Genomic DNA, 14,649 nt, shown 5'->3' with positions numbered 1-14,649 from the left:
GCATCTAAGGAAGAGAAGATGACCTAAGTCAGAGTGGACAGATTCCTACTAAGAGCTGACAGCCAGGAATCTTGTAACATCTTGCCCAGCTAAATGGCATTGTGTATTCCTATATTTGTCCCTAGACTGTATTCAAGTCTATCAGTAAATAGCAAAGATCTGTGGAAAGAACATTAAAGCTCCTTCAGACATTTGGAGACCTGGCAGAAATTCAAACCTGGAGCATCCTGCTTCTTTCGTGTCTTGTGAACTGGAAAACAGCACCAGGTTTCTTAACCCAAATCAGTCTTCCTGCTCACTTACAATTGGTACAAACTAAGAGGTCAGCTCACTGCTAAGAAGTCAGCTCATCGCTATGTGAATATATGTCTTCCACAGAGCTGATTTATATTAAACCTGTCTCCAGATGACCAAAGGAATTTAAAATTAGGAGACAAAAGAGGCTGCATTTATAACCCTCATCATGTATTTAATCTACACTTAACCTCACCCCAACTCCACAAAAGAGGGTAGGATTTTCCCCATGTTTCTATCCTGTATAGAATCTGTAGTAACAGTAACCACAGTAATAACTTGTTTTCCCAAGGCAAACTGCCTTTAAAAATATTTTTTAAAAGTATTATCACAGTACGTCACAACATTTAAGATACAGAAATGCAGCACATGAAGTGACATTTTTAAAATAGTAGTATTTCCCTTTGGCCTTGGAAAGGCAAATAGATATTCAGGAAGGAGAAGTATATATTTTGATAAGCACAAAGCAGCTGCATGGCGTTACAAAGAGCAGAGTAATCTAAATTTCATGGGTATTCAACTCAGCCGACTTGCTCATCTCAGCATCTGAGGCATCACGTTTATACTGAACATGTTCCTTGGCTTAAGACAAATATGTAGCATCCTGCCATGCATAATTCAATCTGGTATCACTTCATTTTTAGCTTTTTTCAATTCCTCTAAGGATCCATTTCAAGAGAAAACAACATAGGACCAGCCAGGGTGAATCAAAACAATTACAAATCCAGTCCAAATTTGATTTATCACAATCCTTATTATATTACAATAAATTTATTACAATTCCAAGTGGCAGCACATATTATTTGGACTCCTCCTGAAAATCAGGATTCCCATAGCAATTAATGCCAATGAACAAAGGGGTGATGTCACAAAGTTGAGGAGGGGAGGGTTGGTTCATCCTGACCCAGGAGTTCCTTCATTGGGCTTTAGTTAAGCTTCAAAGCAGCCTCCACTAGCAATTATAGGGGCATTAAAAGGCAGGAAAAGTCCTTTTCCTCAATGAGCTACTGATCAGAGGTGGCTTGAAGTGGGGCTGGGTACCTTGGGTGAGGGAAAAGGTTTTAGAGAAGGAGAGTTTCCCAAACAAGCCTGAAGGCTGGATGGACCAGAGATTCTCTATGCCTAGTGGATGGACTGCACTGATACTGTAATGAGCTTCCACTGAGTCATCTAGCACAGGGTTCCTCAACCTTGGCAACTTTAAGACAGGTGGACTTCAACTCCCAGAATCCCCCAGCCACCCTAACCCTTGCTGGCTGGGGAATTCTGGAAGTTGAAGTCCACCCATCCTAAAGTTGCCAAGGTTGAGGAACCCTGATCTAGCATAAGAAATCACTGACTGCATCAGATCTAAGGGAAAAACTTTTAGCATATTTTTTCACCGGAGTCAGGCAAATTCCAAATAAAAGGTCTCCAAGCAGGACATTCACTCTCATTTCTTCTTTTCCACTTCTCTTTCAATTACAAAAAGCTGTGGATATTTCCTGTTTCCATTTTCTTAGTCATTTGTGCAGGTAATAAACAGACAATGGTTTCTATCTTATGAAACACGTTGCATATTTATTCATATTGAGCCATTTTAAAGATAAACATTTCAAGTTGTCCCCACTCAGCCATCTCCCCTTCCCTCATTATCATTCCATCGATAGTACATCATGTTTGTAGAGTTTGTGCATGTTTTAAAGGTATATATTAAGAATGTGATAGGCTTAAATGTTTATTACAAATACATACCTATCATTTTCACTTAGATTCCATTTAGATTCCTTTTAGATTAACATAGGCATGAATCTAAACTTAGTTTAGCGCTAGCAGTAGAACAGCCTGCCTCTTGGAGTCATGGATGCTCCACCACCGGACATTTTCAAGAAAAGACTGGACAGCCATTGGTCCAGAATGGTGTAAGGATTTCTGCCCTGAAGAGGGGGTTGGACTACAAGATCCCTTTCAACCCTATAAGATTCGCCTTGCTGTGAGAGCTAGGATAATATTCTAAAAAAGTTAACCTAAATTGTAATCTAAAGGGAACTTCTTCACAACCTTTATTTGGTAAGAGTTAATTTGATTCTTTGTTCAGACCTAAAAAAAATAATCTTAACAAGTCATGTTAGCTCATTCATAAATAAAAATAAAACAGAAAATCAGAATTACCAAATTAGTAAAATGGTTGGTGGTGGAAGCAAAACCAAGAGACCCCTTAAAGATCTCCCTAGAGTACTGTGATTACACTTTAATTCTGCAAAACAATTTTTAAAAAAGAATCTCAGTAACAGTTAAAGTACACAACAGAGGCTTACTGAAGCACTCTGTGTTCTGTACTTTTCTTATGGAAAATACATTTTGATGAAGCTTTGGTCTTATCACTCTCATGGGCTATCCAGAAAATGTCATTGGCTGGGAAATTGTGGTTAGGGTATCTGAGCAACATCACACTATCATTATTGATAACATTTACCCATTTTTCATTGTAACCATAAATCACGGCTTTCTTAAATATTCAAAGCAAGAATGACCCCAAATCATCCAAGCAACAGATGAAACTGAATTGCAGAAGTGCCAAACCCTTCAAAATGTCATTAGAATTTCTTCATTTCACACCTACCTTCAATAAAATGAATGCCTGAAAAGACAGGCAACAGCGCATAGCTCAGATTTACTGAGAAGAGAGTGTGGAGGAAAAAAAAAGTCAGAAATCAGAGAGGAAATGATTTAAGCAGATTGAGGCGACTGGTGATTGGCATGTGTACAATCCTGCATTCACTGAATGATGGGTAAAGCTGTACCATAATTTGTCATAAGGTACTGATTAAGGCAAGTGCCAAATTCCTTTGCATTTTTAAGAACAAGAAAGAGGTGTCTTTCTGGCTTCTGTATTATCAATCATTTTCCACTGGTCCAGCTTCTGGGCTAATGACTCTTGTATTGTATTGAATAAAGGCCAACTTTATTCCAGTAATTCATGTGTCAATTTGTTTTACAAATACAATGCACAGCAGCCCTCCCCAGCCTGATGGCTTCCAAAGAGATCAGACTACAATTCCCAGAATTCCTAGCTGGCTGGAAATTAAGAGAACTGCAGCCAAACACGCCTGAAAGTCCTAGATTAGAGATGGTGGCCCTTTATAGCAAAGTGTCATATAAAACCGCTTAACAGACTCAAGAGCATCCAAGGTGGAAAACACCTGGAGAAACCCAACTTGTTTATGCCTATCCACCCAAGCAAGCAAAGGAATGTGTGTTTTATAGGAGGCTGGAAGGTAGCTTTGTGACTCATGATACTCTTTATGGAGAAGCAAATCTACCAAGGAAAAGTATAGTCTTTGTTGGATTATGACGGATAAAAAATAGGAAAGGATGGTCAGCATTAAAATCCTCTTCCATGGGCAGACAAAGTAACATGATCGTAGCAGCAGTAGCTGCTGCTGCTTCAGTGCCCACTTCATTTACTTCTATAAATGACTTGTGAACAATTTTAGACACATGGAGGTCCTGGGCTCCTGACATTCCAGACAAATTAGCCTTGCCACTGTCAAACACATCTAAAAGCCCCAGTGCTGCTAAGTAAGATTTAAGATCATAGCTTTCCTCCAGCTTGAATTTAGGTAGATGTACATAGATGTCCAAGTCGGAATGCATATTTTTCGGCTGGGTCCACTCTTGGAGTTTTTCCAAAGTCAGCTGCTTCTCCAGCTAAAATGGCAAAGAAGGAGAAGTAATCATTTCCATCATTGTGGCAAAACATTTCCATTTCAGCACAGAGGAATGCCTTGCTGAAAAGCATGGCATCACTGACTTCTATGTGAATGAATTAGCAGAGTCAGAGAGTACATTTCTCTGTCCCAGACTTGGAGTTTATCTATGGGAGTCAATAAAAATATGCCAGCAGACTGAGTGCAAGGCAGGTGCACTCATGCCAAACTATTTACAGCATGTTTCTCAACCTCAGCAACTGATGGCTGGGAAATTCTGGGAGTTGAGTCCACACATCTTAAAGTTGCTGAGGTTGAGAAACACTGATTTACAGCTTTAACAAATGTTCAGATAAAAAAAAAAGAATTAAAGTAATGCAGAGCTTATAACATAGACATTATTAGAAAAAGTATAACACAAATATTTTTAAAGGATGTATTTTCAGGCAAACCTGAACATTATTGTTCAGGTTTGCCTGAAACACTGATTGGCTGTCCTATCCAAACATAACATCAAAAGCATTTATTTTATAGATGCTTTCTAACTTTTTAAATTTAATTCAAATCTAACCTGTTTTCAAATCTTGCACCTGAGATGATTAGGGAATTCATAACATCTGGCACAACAACACAGGAGACTCAACTCAAGATTTTCTGGGGATCCCCAGAATAATGCAGCCTCTCTTCAGAACCCCAACAATGTATGCGGAGCCACTCAATGCATAACATAAACCAGAACCTTGCCCATGCATATGAGTGATCCTACCAACTACTGCGTTCCTGTTGTATTTAGAATGATTTTAGGACAATGATTTTATAGAAATAGGAAGAAAACAAAAAAATCACCTCTTCTAGGCCTGTGGAATTATCCTCAACGTCATCAGGCAGAAGGATTAACATGCTAAGTTCTTTTCCCTCGTATGGGAGTTCCAGCACACGACACTTGCATTCAGGGATATAACCAAAAGGAAGTTTCTCTTTCATGAACATCATCTTCACATTCTTCTTTTCTGTCTGAATTATTTTAAGAATATTACAGTGAAGAGCTTATAAAAACACAAACACTTCCACATGTATATGCTGAAACTGATGGAACTAATTCTGGGACAGCACGCAGAAGAAGTGGATCTTTGCAAACCTATATTAATACGTATAACTCTCCTTTGAAATCATACACACCCTATTAAGCTAAATGAAATTCACTTCCAGGTAAGGTTAAACAGAACACATAAACCAATTTAAAAACTAAACCAAGGAAAAATGTATCTATGGAAAAAAAATAAAAATTGCTTTATCATTTTTAGCTGTTTTCCTTCATGTATTAGAGCAAACTAATGGGCAAGTAACCCACTAAATTCAGTAAAATATTTCAAAATGGAATTATGTTTAACTTATGGGAAAGATGAGATTCATATCGCTACATGTGATTAGGTCTAGAGAACTGATATAAGCCTTTAAAAACACAACTATAGGTAAATTAGGATTACATGTTCAGTGATACTTCATGAAAGCATTTACTACCCAAACAACAAGCTGCTGTTACTGAAGACAGACAGTATGAGAAAACAGTTCATTACCTTATTTAGTCTAAAAGGCTTGTCTTCAGTATCTTCTTCTTTAAATGCCTCTGCCCAGTTGCCTTTAAAGTAGACAGCATTCACCAAAACCAGTTTAGTCACTTCACTGACGGAGCCTTCAGATAACAACTCAGGGATTTTACCTCGACAGAGAAATTACAGTGTTAACCAGCTGTGCAAAGAGCTGAGACCTAGATAATATTATCAGATTAATGAGACTAATCTAGATGCACTCTGTAAATGTACATTTCCTCTCTGCAGTCACACTCTTAAATAATTTAAAAAAAAAGATAGTGAAGTAGCAAAAGCTGCTGTGAATGGCACCGACTGGCTGTTCCATTATGCACACAGGGTGCAACATCTCCAGCATTACTTCTCCAATTTAAAATAAAATCCTCTTTTTAATCAATGTATTAGTCAAAACGTTCAGTGTTCTTAAACTGTTCCAAAAACAGCATGGGGGAGGAGCTTGAGGGAGACCAACACCCAAAGCTAAACTAGCTTTCAGGTGAATTATAGGGGACTGAAAACAAGTTCCTATTCTATGTAACTGAAGAGTGACTCAGTTACTATTCTATGGGGCTCCTTTTTATATTGGAACTGCCTATGACTCCATTTTTGTTTTTATGTTCCTTCATGCAGCAGCTTTTTAATGTGTTCAAATTGGGAGGGAAAAAACCCCACAGGTATTAATCTTCATTCTTTTGCAGATGCCTGTTTTCCCACCACAGGTTCCTTATCAGCAAGATTTATGAAGTTACAGAATAATTTGAGAGAGTTAGAACATTGATAACAGTTGCATATACTTTTGTGGAATCTTGTGCTAAGTCCAAGAGTGCATACCACTTCTGTTTTCTACCTCTTCTTTCTTCAAAATTTTCCACTTTGACCCATTCTCCCCATCTAAAACTCTCAGCATTCTGCAGCTACTGAACATCCTAGCCCATCATCAAGATAGGTTCCCCTTGCAGAAAGTTCTCTTTTTTTTTTTTAATTCTGTAAAATCTGGGGTTCCCTACAACATACTCTTATGTTTTCCTATTTAGAAATGGTTATGTTTGGGCTATCAAGTGAACATAACCCAATTCCTGAGTTCTCTGTTTAGAGGATAGATAAAAGTGCAGGTAAAAATGTGTTTGCCAAAGCATCCGTCAGATACTAACTGACATTTTTGTTTATAATGTTTCATTTCATAATATTTGCAGAGCAACTCAAACCATCATCATTCAGAAGTCAGTCCAGGATAAATGAGCAGGGAACTTGCTCCAACTGATGGTAATGTAGTATTACAGACTCTATTATACAGATGAAGCTCACTGATTCTTTAAAACAGAACTAGATAACTCTCCAATAAAAGAAAATTCTTACACAGTAAACGAAGTGGGGTTAATTGGTCTTAATTGCTGGAATATGCAATGGAGTGAAATGCCCTATTGCTGGTATAATTGTGTAGTGTAATAAGGCCATGATGCTACATGATTATACCAGAATTTATGCAGAGAGTGAAGGAGAAACTAACCAAAGAAATAGTTTGACCTAACAAAGTGGGTCTGGCTAGCATTGAAACTGTGGCCTGATGAAGAACTGCCTAAAACACAATAGTTTACAGCCTGCAGAACACAGAAGTAAAACTAATGGCTGTTCTAGTAGGGAATAGCTACTAGAACAGGGAAGTAGATCTCTAGAAGTGCTAAAGCATGCTGGGTAAACAGAATCAAGGTTAATAATAAAAAGGGGAAAATCAGGTTATTAGGGAGCAGGATTTAGTTGCTAAGGGATGCTGTTTTTGCTCATGGAAAGATCACAATACAGTGGTACCTCAGGTTACGAACACCTCTGTTAACAAACTTTTCGGGTTACGACCAGCTCCGGCCGCAAAAATTTACCTCAGTTTGCGAACTCCGCCTCGGGGTACAAACAGGATACGCGGCCATTTTCCCTCCCGTGACACGGTCCGCGGCATTTTTCCGCCCCTGACACATGGTCCGTGGCCATTTTCCGCCCGACACATGGTCCGTGGCCATTTTTCCGCCCCTGACACATGGTCCGTGGCCATTTTTCCGCCCCGACACGTGGTCCGTGGCCATTTTTTCTGCCCGACACGTGGTCCGCGGCCATTTTCCGCCCCTGACACGTGGTCCGCGGCCATTTTTCCGCCCGACACATGGTCCACGGCCATTTTTCTGCCCCTGACACGTGGTCTGCGGCCATTTTCCGCCCCTGACACGTGGTCGTAGGGAGGGGGACTCTCCCTCCAAGCAATAGCCACCTCCCTGTCCCCCACGCCAGAACAGATTAACGGTAATTACATTGAACCTTATGGGGAAATTTCCTTCGGGTTGCGACCAATTCGGGGTGCGACGAGAGTCACAGAACGAATTAAGTTCGTAAACCGAGGTTCCACTGTATAAGCTTTTTCCTTGCCTCCTATTAGCGTACAGAACCTTGTATTCTCCTCCTGTGCACTTGCAAAGCAGAGTGTTGGACTCCACTCACTAAAAGGATAAAGGGTTCACTTTGTTCATCTTCAAAGGGAGTCAGAAGTGGGATGAGCAGAACACTTCTGGAGTGAATATTCCACCCCAGTGGTAAGTATCTCCACACTCTCCCTTGGGAACCTGGGGTTAGGAAAGGAAAGTGTTTGGCTCCCCACCATCTTGTGTCTCTGGTTCAGAGGGACGCCTCCACCACCATCTCTGATGTGTTTCAGGTTTGTCTAGTGTGTCAGGGAGGGCCTGGTCCAACAGTAGTAAAGCATTAGTGGAGCTCTGGGAGGTAAGAAAAAAGGCAGAGGGGAGTCCACTGAATGTATGAATGACTGTCCTTTCTGGTGATCTGCCAGGGCTGTGTGTCATCTCCTTCCTTAGCCATCCCTGCCTACAGATTAGGTGAAAGCCTCTGATCCCATAGTACCACAAGGTAAGGGAGATGGGGAACAACATGCATGCCCCCATTAGCTGTAAAAGGATGTGAGTGGCATTAAGCAGACTCATTAATATGGGATGTCCACTTTTTGAGTATCTCTCAGGGGATACTCTGGTGACAGGGACAGCCTGGAACACTCCTTTACTGCTTCCTGTATGCCTGTATGTTGTTCTGAAACTTGAGTTTTCATCAAACTTGTTATGCTTGTCCAAAATACCTTTTACCAAGTTATGGGCTACTGATTGGATCCTTTATTAACTGCTACACAAAAAGAACCCACTTTTCAATATTAATTATTGCAAACTATTATTTTGTTTTTTTCTTTCATCTATTCCTGAAATTGGTATTTTATGGCAGCATTATGGCAAATAAAAGGGTTTGATTATCATGTAGTCCCAAGGAAAGACAAAATTATAGTTCTTATTTTTTTTAAAAAAATCTCACCTTCAGTCCGCTGTTCAACCCACTGGTTAATTTCTTTTCTTGCTTTGCCTGGAGCATTTGAGAAGTCCACTGTGGATAATTCAGCTCCATACAAATTCTGAGTGCTAGTCAAGAAATCCTTGCAAAATTATAAAAAATCATCATCCCCAATGAACTACAGATCCAATTAATCTTCCTATTCTTGCTTGACAGCCTTTGCCTTCATCATTCATCCAATTATACTCTAGAATCTGTTATCTAACTCTGCATTTAAGCATGTAATAAGCACTGATTAATCAGCATAATGAACACCTCTTTCTAAAAGGGTGACATAGTCTGTACTGAAGTTCTGCCATTTCATTGTCATGATAACCATGTCTAGGCTGAAAACCCAACTAACCTGAAGAGAAAGAGTGAACTGAGTGGGGTCTTGAATCCAGGCCTCCCCAGCTCTACTTCAGTACTTTAATCATGACATCAGATTAGCATCATTTGTTAGAATGAAATGTACCTTGAACAGAACGGTCTTTGAAGAAAGTTTCTTCTTCTGAAAAGAGGTGTATATTATGCATACAATTTGTAGTCTAATTGGAAAATCTGGATATATCTAATAATGTTAGCCACAATATTTCTATATCTCACAAGAAACATAACTGTGTGTGGATAAATGAGAGAGAAAAGGAATGAACTTAGTGTATGAGCATTATTACATATTATTGCTCAATAAACTGCATATCTCACAGCAGACCTAATTAAAAGGGACTAAAGATTCACTTAAAGCAAAGAAGAACTGTATTGATGAACATCATAGTCTAATAAAATTTCAAACTGACCTATAAGTCCACTCTTAAGTTGTTGATGTTCGTTTTTTTAACAATCTACTTACCGACAAAAAGGTGTAAGTTTTTTCTCCATACAACCTATTAGCAAGCTTCAGAATATAGGGTACATTGCTCCGGTTAATCTTAGTACTGAGCGTGTGAAATACTGAATGGAGGTCTTCAACACCATCAAAATGAAGTGTCTGCATAGAAAAGATAAGTCCTAACTTAATGCCAATAAGACCAGTGAAATTAAGGTTAGTTCAAAAATAATTTTGTCTAGGAACAATGGAGACATTTCAGAAACCTATAGACCCTCCAGCATATGGTAAAACCCTGATGTGCTCACTGGACCATTCTCTGCATTTTTAGGTTTCATTTTAAAAGAGGCACATATCTAAGACTAATACTATGGGTTACACATATGCAAAGGAAAAAATGGGGATTTTCCAAAGCCTGAACTTGTTTACTGTATATTTTATCTTGGGGAAGTGACAAAACAGGTGGCTTTATTCAAACTGACTTTAGGATATCAGTTACAGAATTAGAGTAGACTACAAAACAAAGTGGTAACAGATAAAGAAAAAGTTGAATATTAGTCTCATTTTCATAACAAAGGACTTTTTGATAACACAGAGCAAGAGGATAGAGAATGTTTCCTCTGAATGCAATGGAGGGAATCGGAACATTTATTTCCCATTTGCTCACTTTGTGTGAGGGCCTGACACTGTCACTTGATGACCAAAATATTAATTCCCCACAGAGGTTGAAAGTTTGTAGGGAAAGAGCTATTGCTTTATTTATCACAGCCTAGTTGTGTGCTTGAACATTTCAGCATAGCAGCCAGTAGTTTGAATCCATAAGCTGAGTTTACTTGGGGCATAGGGAAAAAAAAGGGCATTACTTCATTGTATTTTTAGTATATCAGTTTTGTTCTTTCTTCCTTATCAGCGGATTCCATACAGGTTGGGCAACTATCTGTGGAAAATCTAAACCAGGGGTTTTCAAACTTTTTCAGGGCAGGTAACCTGTGAGTTAAAAATAAAATTCCCAGAAACTCTGATTAAGAGACCAACTCTAGTGATAGAAAATTGGCTACTTTCCTCCCCCCCCCTTACCTTACTCTCTTGGAAACTGTCTGTTCAGCAGAATGCAATGTGAAAAACCCTGGACTAAACCACAAAAGAAGGAACAATATTGACCTTGTGTCTTATTAACTTTATGAAAGTCACAACTATACCCAATTATATACTTGTATATTTATTTATATTTCAAATTTAGACACTGCCCACCTCATGAGGAAGTGACTCTGGGCAGTTTACAATAAAAACATTATATTAACGTCCTGTTAAATCCAAATGTAACTTCCCTGTTCTAGGGGTGGTGTTTCAAATATGTAACACCTAAAATACAACTGTCCTTACAAAAGAACCAGAATTCCTCACAGAAGCTACACTAAACATGGCAGAAAAATATCTGCTGACCTTTGAGAGTTGCGCGGCTGTGTTACCCTGGGCCCCTAAGAGGATCATGGCCAAGGCAGAAGATAAGCTGAGCGAAGAAAAGAAGATGTTGCCGGTTGGGTGGGCTTCGCTCAACTTTTGGAAAAGATCCAGAGCAAACTGCGAGTTTGCATTAGCCAGTTTATCCATAGCGACCGCCGGAAAGCTTGAAAACAAGGCAAAAAAGAAAAGAAAAGAAGAAAATTATTTCTGAGGCACCTTTGAAATCATCGCACCAGCACAAAGCGCAATGGCGACGAGAAAGCAAGCACAAGCTTTAAAGGGCAAGAAGCGACGGCCGCAGGGACCTCCTTACCTGCCGAGAGGAGACTGGCGGCCTTGCTGCAGGTGCGCGGGATGCGCAGAGAGCCGCGCGGCTCCCCAGGCTTGACGCTGCGGGGAAGGGAGCGCCGGGGCGGATTCCGGAGCTGGCGGGGCGGCGACGCCCTCGGACTCTGGCCTTTCCCGGCTGGTACGGAAGGTGGTCTGAACGGCGCCGGCCTCGGAAGTTGGAAGGCATGAGAGCGAGCGAGGAGAATTAGGAGGAAGGGTTGGGCTGCTCTTGGTCTGCCTATATCCGAAGACAGGATATACATCTCTAACATACGCGCCTTAGCCCACATGCCACAGCTGCAGCAGCTTTGGAGAAAGACAGACGGGGGGAAGCGGGGGAGGGAGAAACTTATACCGGAACCAGAACTGCCAGGAGGAGCAGAAGCTAGGCCTGCGTGAGAAATCAACTCAAGACAACTCGCTCTTAATGTCTCCATTGGTGGAAAACATATTAGGGAAAATACCCCTAATATGTTGTTAGGGAAAATACCCCCCACCTCCAATATTTTCAGAAACTGCCCTGATAACTCTAAAGTATCCTGCACGGCTGCTTCTCAACCACATGTCAGAGAAATGGATTGTAGGTACAGTGACCATTTTCCTGGAAAAAATAAAGGACACACTTGCAAAATGGGCGAACCTGAAAGAGGTTGATAAGGATTAAAAGAAATAATTGCTTATGTTTATAATGTTGCTTTACAAAGGAAAATTTAAGAGCAAAACCAAGAAAATAAATCTAAAGGACAGCTTTCCAAAATAAAGGACTGTCCTTTATAACAGGGTCCCTCAACCTTGGCAACTTGAAGATCTGTGGACTTCAACTCCCAGAATTCCCCAGCCAGCCATGAAGTCCACACATTTTCAAGTTGCCAAGGTTGAGGAACTCTGCTTTATAATATAGGATGTATGGTCATTGTAAGTATAGACCATTACCTTTATTCCTCCAACCACTTTGCAGCAAATCATTTAAAGAACCTAACATCTAGGATCTGGAGTCCAGGAAATCCAAGGGGCATCGTTGAGAAGAAAACATCAGTGGCACACCATTTCCAGACTAATGCTACAAAAACTCCGTGAATGAGTTCAAATCAAGGGAGACTTTATCTTTCCTTTATCCATACAGTCACCAGGAGTCAAAAACTGACTCAAAGATACCAAAACAAACAAAATTCCTTAATTCCTCAATTCCTTCCTTTCCTTTCCTTTCCTCCCTCCTTCCTGTGCAAGGGGGAGAAATTGATTCATAACTTCTGGAAAACTGAATACCTTTCCATCCTTCCAAATGTTGTGCTTTGGATTAGAGAAAACATGTGAACAAGATACACATAACCCCCGTACAGAGAGAATAAATTTTGATACTGCAACTATAAACTTGTTGGCTGGTGTGGGTCTTCCGGGCTGTGAGGCCGTGTTCTGGAAGTTTTGTTTCCTAATGTTTCGCCAACACCTGTGACCAGCATCTTTAGAGTGCAGGAGCACAGACAGGAGCAGTTCTCTCTGTGCCTACTCTCTCTATATGAACTTGCCTACTCTCTCTTTCAAGCTACTGCAGCTGATGGCTACCCCAACATTTAGCACCAGGCACAGCCTGAAATGAACTGAAAATTGGGCCTTGCCCTCTTGAATCTCTGCCAGAGGAAGTCATATTACTCACAGCCTTATCAGTTGCCCTGACCACGTCACCTACGGATGGAATTACACTATGTAATTGAATGTAATCAATGTCCGCTTCAATGACTTTTTGCATCTTTCCAAAATAGGGAAAAATATTGGTCAACCCAGTGATACTAACTATACTTGCAGAAAGCCAAGCAAAGATGTTAAACAGGGCAGAAGGTATTAGACCTAATACCTGCCATCCACAATTGATCAGAACATAAGCACGACCATGGTAGGCTACGCACCTATTTTAACTACACACAGGTCTATAAAGAGTCAGCATAATACTTTACATACACAATAGTTACTAGATCTCAACTAGTTGTTTCCAAACCTTTTCATCATACCTGATATAATTAAGTTCAATTTCATAGGCATTTCTTTCAAATGACATGTAGATATGGGTACAATTGACTATGCCCCTGGTTTAGCTGTTATGTTTTGATTTATATTGATATACTTGCACCATATAAGAGAAGCCTTACTGGATCAGACTAAGGTCTATCTAGTCCAGTGTTCTGCAGCAGAATGCCAACACATGCCTACAGGGAATCCACTGGCAGCATAAGAGTGCAATAGCATCCTGCGATTTATCTAATTATAGCAATCATGATCACCAGTCTTTAATTGATTTCACAATCATATGTCAAATCAGAAGGGAAGGAGAACTGCTTGACTGATAAAATCTGACAAATGGCAGGAGGCAGAATTGCACTTTACCAACTTCATGATGGAGGATTCTTAATTGCACTCCTTTTCAGCACAATTTGTACGCCTTTTATCCTTCACAAATATTATATACAAAATTCATTCGTGTGGCTTGGTTTAAGAAATAACAGCATAGCAGTATGGAGAAACACCGTTGAATGATCATCCAGCAATAGAAATAACCACACCAAGCAAGCAGCCTCTCTCAGAAGCATGCTTCAGAACCAGGACATCATAACCAAGGTTGTTGCTACTCGCATTACTTTTGAATTAATTTTCTATAGAACCATGCAATCAGATTTCATTGTGGACAACAAATGACAGAGGGCTTCAGTTTATGCCACTGAATGTGCTCCATTGTACTTGCAACATCAATTGAAGCTTTTAAATTTTCATTAAGGATCTCATGACCTCAGTAACTGTTCAAACAAAATTCTATCATCTCCAGATTTATATAAATTTAACAAAATTCAGAGAAGGGAAGATTATTTAGTCCTCTTCAACTTTTGTTAAAATTCGAAGGAGCTTCTAGGCTATTTTGTTCCAACTTTCTAATGTAGATACCCCAATCCAGCATCTTTCTATTCCTTTTCCCCAATCTATAATCTTATATTGAAGACCTCAGTCATTCTTTATTTTTTGTGTCACTGGCTCTCATTTTATAATAACTATTATGTAAGATAAAAGCCCTGCTCTTGTTTAGAGCTGGGCTAACATA

The 14,649-nt window shown here is 39.9% G+C and overlaps 1 protein-coding gene across 1 annotated transcript; it reads right to left on the bottom strand.

Moving 5' to 3' along the window:
* Nucleotides 1-1,617: 1,617 nt before the first annotated feature.
* On the bottom strand, nt 1,618-13,457 carry LOC103051585 (leukocyte elastase inhibitor). The gene is made up of 7 exons (XM_007430347.4): nt 11,548-13,457; nt 11,214-11,397; nt 9,795-9,932; nt 8,930-9,047; nt 5,561-5,703; nt 4,830-4,997; nt 1,618-3,984 (listed from the first exon to the last, which is right to left on the bottom strand). Exons 2-7 carry the CDS (start codon nt 11,379-11,381, stop codon nt 3,577-3,579), a joined length of 1,143 nt encoding a protein of 380 aa, XP_007430409.1. The 5' UTR covers nt 11,382-11,397; nt 11,548-13,457; the 3' UTR covers nt 1,618-3,576.
* Nucleotides 13,458-14,649: the final 1,192 nt, after the last annotated feature.

This window comes from Python bivittatus, unplaced genomic scaffold (genome assembly GCF_059951505.1).
Source record: "Python bivittatus isolate LINGU-HERP-01145 unplaced genomic scaffold, Pbiv_v1 ctg000840_np1212, whole genome shotgun sequence".
NCBI lineage: Eukaryota > Metazoa > Chordata > Lepidosauria > Squamata > Pythonidae > Python > Python bivittatus.
The sequence above is the reverse complement of the archived record's forward strand: the minus strand, read 5'-3'. Positions and strand labels throughout refer to the sequence as shown.